The sequence below is a fragment of the Siphateles boraxobius genome, unplaced genomic scaffold (genome assembly GCF_051911475.1).
Source record: "Siphateles boraxobius isolate OS27281-9 unplaced genomic scaffold, OSU_SipBor_1 41, whole genome shotgun sequence".
NCBI lineage: Eukaryota > Metazoa > Chordata > Actinopteri > Cypriniformes > Leuciscidae > Siphateles > Siphateles boraxobius.
In genome coordinates this window covers 22762529-22768668 of record NW_027509042.1, presented here as the reverse complement: position 1 = coordinate 22768668, position 6140 = coordinate 22762529, and the positions used below count along the sequence as shown (strand labels likewise).

Below are 6140 nucleotides of genomic sequence, written 5' to 3'. Positions count from 1 at the left end.
GATCAGGTCATAGGAAACGGTCTCACCTTTTCTGATGGGCAGTGAGTCATCCAGCTCTACGTCACTGGGCACAGAGAGAGAGAGAGAGAGAGAGAGAGAGAGAGAGAGAGAGAGAGAGAGAGAGAGAGAGAGAGAGAGAGAGAGCGCAGGGGGGAGGGGCCTTGTAGATGTGTTTGCATTATGGTAGCGTAGGCTACCTGCTGAATTCAGTATGACCCAATGCAATAATAAGTTAGACAAAATCTTTTGTTGAGTAAAAACAGACTTCCAGTATAACGATAAACACCTGTTTAAATGTTTCTAAGATAGTTCAGATATCTTTCACTGTGTGCAGGATTCACCGTAAATGCTGTATCTCATGATCTGCTTTAGTTTCACTAGAAAGCATGAAATTAATAAAGCGTAGAGCGACATCTTGTGGACATAGCACTTAATTGTTTGACCTCGTTCATGGAGTCCTGTAATTTACAATAGACATCAAAGACATTCCTCCACCATTATTTTTAATACCTAATAATAACCTTTAATGACTAAATAACAAATATTCATTATTATTAATAATAATTAGCAATACTAGCAGTCCAGAGGGGGTAGCCTACTATTTGCTGGATTTGATTGTCACTCTTGAGCCCCTCCTAAATACAGGCAAGCAAATATGTTTAATCCTTACCAAACTGTGCAACTTTTTTAAGGAGTATGTGAATTTGTGAAATTTGTTTTCATTCGTCATTGATGGCTAAATATCTATCTTGTTACTTACAGAATATGCCTGACTCATTTGATCAAAGCAGAAATTGTCATAGGCCTATAACATTTATTTTGTTGTTGCTGTTGTTATAACGAGACCTGAGGACCTGTCTGGTTCTTGTAGTCTCTTCTGAGGATCTGTGCCATCATGTAGATGAGGCTCACAGGGAAGGTTCTATACAGTCTCTGCTGACATTCAGGGGCTGCGTTATGGTCGTGTTTAGGTGCAGGTCAACTGACCTTTTAGCCTACCATGTCTTTAGTTTCATAATATGCTCTATTTTGCACACAAATAACAAAAAATCATACAATTTAAAAGAGTTTCACATCATTTACACTATTATATAATTATATGTTATAATACTCTTTCTTCCAATTGGATTCAGTTGTGAGACTAGATTACCACTTCCACTTGAACATAATTTTCAAACAAGACTTTGTTTAGCCAATAAAATAATGATTTTAAAAAATGTTTATCAAAACTCAAATAGCATAGTACTCAAAGCTTTACACAAAACCTGTGAAATACCGTGTTGTCCAAAAGACTGAGGCCACTAATGAAAATTGTTTACTTTTTTCTGATTTAATATGGAGCCATGAGCACAACAGAGTATGCCTTCCAGATGCCCGTTATTCAATGGACCAAAATGGAGGACCAATCTGAATTTTGACCTTTAAGCACCGAATTGTGGTTAATGTTTTTAGTAGGTACGTCTATAATATTTCACGTAGGCTACAAAACTTTCAGCTGTGCACGTTTGCAGATTCCACAACTCCACTAGAGTGCGTGATAGACCATTGCTTGATTTTAGCCTCTTTTTTTCTTGAGATCGACATTGGCTGCAGATAGAGCACAGTGCTTTGGTCAGTGGACATGTTCAAATAATTATTAAAAGATGATGTAAAAATATTCACATCATCAGAACATTTGGTGTTCTTTGTCTTAGAAAGACATCCTGAAAAGAATGGGATGGTCCGCCCATTTTCAATGGCGTCCAATGAAATTATCCTGTAATATGACGACACCTAGCCAAACTCAAATCACGGTTTTCTTCATCCAATCAGCAACGAAAGGATCTGAAACCCGCTTTAAAAGTTCGGCCAAAGCAAAGGCTGGTAGTTTGGAGGATGAGAGGCAAACAACAGACAGGAATATTTTTTAAAACCCTCTGGAAATACAGCCACTCCTTTAGTGACTATTTATACTCGCTGATAGGTATGTATCATCGTTAATAATCAAAACGTGTTTAAAGTAGGAGTGAATATTCTGGTTAAACGGTATGTTTTAACCCGAGGGTGTAAATGGGTGATTTCGTAGTTAAAATCGAGGGCTCTAACATTTTATGTTTTATCCAGAACCTCTTTGAATGTAACGTTAACTTTTGAATTGCTTCGATGCCGTCACAGCAATATGTTGCATCAGTTATATTAACGTTAGCCAATGCCAAGTATTTAAATTGTCTAGCTAGTTGAACATTGTTTGTTCTATTGGTAAATTTCTTACTACTGATCCTTACATTCTTTGGTTCGTGTTAATGACTTTGGTTTCGTTTTATTCATTAACATTATGATCATATTAACTTAAGTAAATTGATAATAAGTCGCTCGTGCTCGGTACTCTATTGTCTGAGTTATTGCGTAATGACCCGAGTGGCCCTACCGGCCACGTTGTTTCTGGTAATAGGAATTTCTATGCGAGCTCTACCAAAAGTTTGGGATTGGAAACATTATTATTTGTAATCTTTTTAAAAGAAGTATTTTATGCTCATCAAGCCAGCGTTTATTTGAACAAAAAAATACAGGGGGAAAAACTATTGCAATTTATTTCTTTTAAATTATTTAAAAAATACATTTTATTTCTGTAATGCTAAGCTGAATTTATCAATCATTTAACGTTACTCCCGTCTTCAGTGTCTCACGATTCTTCAAAAAGCTTCTAATATGCTGATTTATCTGTGTTCGAATTTTTGGAACATGTGGTACTTTTTTTAAATTCAGGATTCATTGAATAAAAATGAAAGAACAGCATTTATTTAAAATCGAAATCTTTTGTAACAATATAGGCATACCATTTTTTCCCCTTTGTTTTGAAAGAACCAATACTCTTATTCAGTAAGGGTGAGTTAAGTTGATAAAAAGTGAGAAAGAAAATGTATCTGATTTGATTGAATGTTGTTCTTTTTAACTTTTGATTCATCAATGAACCCTGAAAAAGAGTCACAGGTTCCAAACAACAGCCGTTTCCAACATTGATTTTATACGCAGTTATTAACAACGTTTTAGAATGATATCTGAAGGATCATGTGACACTAACTGATGCAAAGCTGAATTTATCAACCATTACTCCAGTGTGTGTGTGTGTGTGTGTATATGTGTATGTATATGTGTGTATATATATATATATATATATCACACACACATACATGCACATATCTTTTGAATGTTATGAGTTAATTTACAGTGTTGTCTCCTGATAGGTTTGATCTAGCACCACCATGGCCACTTCAGCCAGTTCCAACCTGAGCAAAACTGTGAAACAGCAGTACTTGGACCTCCCTCAGGGAGACGAGGTTCAGGTTATGTACATCTGGATTGATGGAACCGGGGAGGGATTGAGGTGCAAAACCAGGACTCTAGATTCAGAACCTAAGACCATTGAAGGTAGCCTAGTTATTGTCAATTCAGATTATCATATTTGTTTCTTTAATAAATAAAAGTTGTTTACTGAAACGATATCAGTGTTGGAAAAATTAGTATTTGTATTCTTGTGTGTCTCTGTAGAGCTTCCTGAATGGAACTTTGATGGCTCTAGCACATATCAGTCTGAGGGGTCCAACAGTGACATGTACTTGATACCCCAAGCCATGTTCAGAGACCCTTTCAGAAAGGATCCTAACAAACTGGTTCTGTGTGACGTTCTCAAATACAACCGCAAACCTGCTGGTAAGTAGATTTCAATATCATAATTGATATGGGATAATTAGTTATACTGGATATTACTTTTGACGGTTGCATTAATGTTTTTTGTATTGCTCCTTAAGAAACCAACCTTCGTCAGATGTGTAAAAAGATCATGGGTATGGTGCAGAACCTGCATCCTTGGTTTGGAATGGAACAGGAGTACACTATTCTCGGTACAGATGGTCATCCATTTGGTTGGCCCTCCAATGGCTTTCCTGGACCTCAAGGTAGATGTCACCTATGGATTTTGTTGTTGTTTTTAAATGGCAGGAAGACTCCTGTTGGTTTTATGAAATTAATTTGATTTGTTTGATTAGGTCCATACTACTGTGGTGTGGGAGCTGATAAGGCCTATGGTCGTGATGTTGTAGAAGCTCATTATAGAGCCTGTTTGTATGCTGGAGTAAAAATCTGTGGTACTAATGCTGAAGTCATGCCTGCACAGGTAAAGTTTTACATTTTAGAAAACCATTTATCAGTTGAATATATAAATGAGTTGCTGAAGTTGTCTTGTTGTTCTTCAGTGGGAATTCCAAATCGGCCCTTGTGAGGGCATTGATATGGGAGACCATTTGTGGTTAGCCCGCTTCCTCCTGCACAGAGTTTGTGAAGACTTCGGCGTTGTAGCCTCTTTTGACCCAAAGCCCATTTCAGGGAACTGGAATGGAGCTGGCTGCCACACCAACTTCAGCACCAAGGAGATGCGTGAGGAAGGGGGTTTGAAGTAAGTGTGTGAAAGGAAGCCTTGCACCTTCCCCAACCCCACCACTGTAGAGCTGACATAAAATGTTTTTTTGGCTATGCTAATCAAATTTATTTTCATTTTAGATATATTGAGGAGTCAATTGAGAGGCTGGCCAAGAGACACCAGTACCATATCCGTGCCTACGATCCTAAAGGAGGGCTGGACAATGCCAGACGACTGACTGGCCATCACGAGACCTCCAATATCAATGAGTTCTCTGCTGGAGTGGCTAACCGTGGTGCTAGCATACGAATTCCACGATCTGTGGGCCAAGAAAAGAAGGGCTACTTTGAAGACCGCCGTCCCTCAGCCAATTGCGATCCGTACGCAGTCACCGAAGCTCTTATACGCACATGTCTGCTCGGTGAAGAGGGTGAAGAGCCAATGACATACAAGTGAAATACTGGACTGAAGCGTTTTTTGTAATTATCTCTTACTGACAGCTTGCATTTTGTTCATTAGTCCATGTGAAATGAAGAATGACTCTAGATGGATCACTGCCCTGTTTGTTGGTTGTAGAAAGGCATATTGGGTCAGTTTATTTCATACAAATTTAGCTTTCTCACTGCCAGTTACTTTTTAAAACAGATTTCTGGGTGTAATGATATCTGATTCTGGCAGGAATCCTAGTTTGATAGTGGTAAAAGTATGCACCCAAGATCCCTAAATTGTTCTACTTGACCTTTGACTAAAGCGGTTCTTGTGTATTGATCCGTTTTAAGTATGTTATACAGTTTAACATGTTTTTTTTTATAAACTAACTATATATTTTAAATCTTGTAAACGTTTTTTTTTTCTCTTCACCAGTTTATAAATGATAGTACTCTTATCACAGGGACCAAAATGTATTTTGTACTAATATGGCTCTGACTGTTGCTTTTGTTCAAAGGGTTGTGCATTTTATTTGCGATGCCATGGTTCAGAAAAATTTAACTTGTCTCTTTACATTAAACCACCAAGAATTTGACTAAGATGTGATTTCTCTGTAGTTTCTCCCCCCCCCCCCCCCTCCTATCAGGCCTTGACAGATATCAGCAATGTTGTATTTTTGAAAGCTAGCCTGGAAGTTAGCATCACCCTGATTCCCTTTTTCCTTTGACTTTAGAATTATTGCAGTTAATACGTTTTCTGACCAAAGTGATAAAAGTTTGATTCTTGCATGTGTTGTTTAGGAAAATCTTCAAAAATTACCAACATTTCTGAATTTTAAAGCCTTTGAAACAATCGCTTGAAGTAAAATGCTACATTGAGGCACCTATATCATGGTCGCACTGCAATGCCATCAACATTAAGCTTCCAAAAACTCTTCAGTCTGACTAAAAGTTTGAGTTAGAATAGTTTGATAGTACTAGTATGTAAAAGTGGAGTAGTGGGTAGATTTTCCTATTTTAGCATGTTTAATGTACCCAACAAACGGTTTATGGCTACTGCCTTTCCCAAGAAAAGTGAAAGCTTGGAAATCACAACTGTACTTGTGTTTTTTTTTTTTTTTTTATGTAGGAAGAATAAAATGGGTAAATATCTTGAGCTTGTCTTAACCACAGACATCTTTTTCCAGGCATTTAACTAAAAACCCACTGATGACAAAACCAGAAGGGTGAACATGCTTCTAGCCAAGCCATCACTGTTTTTAGGAGCTTTAAACCCACATTATGGTAAAATCTTTAAAGAGTGGAGCACTGAGGTT

General features: G+C 37.5%; 1 protein-coding gene across 1 annotated transcript; it reads left to right on the top strand.

The window, feature by feature from the left end:
• Positions 1-1802: 1802 nt before the first annotated feature.
• Positions 1803-5424, top strand: glulb (glutamate-ammonia ligase (glutamine synthase) b). The gene is made up of 7 exons (XM_077198931.1): positions 1803-1963; positions 3225-3408; positions 3529-3690; positions 3789-3935; positions 4026-4153; positions 4233-4432; positions 4537-5424. Exons 2-7 carry the CDS (start codon positions 3243-3245, stop codon positions 4850-4852), a joined length of 1119 nt encoding a protein of 372 aa, XP_077055046.1. The 5' UTR covers positions 1803-1963; positions 3225-3242; the 3' UTR covers positions 4853-5424.
• The last annotated feature ends 716 nt before the right edge of the window (positions 5425-6140 follow it).

What these genes read in the sequence shown, in the direction of transcription:
- glulb (XM_077198931.1), top strand. Translation starts at nt 3,243, where the DNA reads ATGGCCACTTCAGCCAGTTCCAACCTGAGCAAAACTGTGAAACAGCAG. An exon ending in ATACAACCGCAAACCTGCTG is followed by an intron (nt 3,691 to 3,788) that starts GTAAGTAGATTT and finishes TTGCTCCTTAAG; the next exon opens with AAACCAACCTTCGTCAGATG. An exon ending in TGGCTTTCCTGGACCTCAAG is followed by an intron (nt 3,936 to 4,025) that starts GTAGATGTCACC and finishes TTGTTTGATTAG; the next exon opens with GTCCATACTACTGTGGTGTG.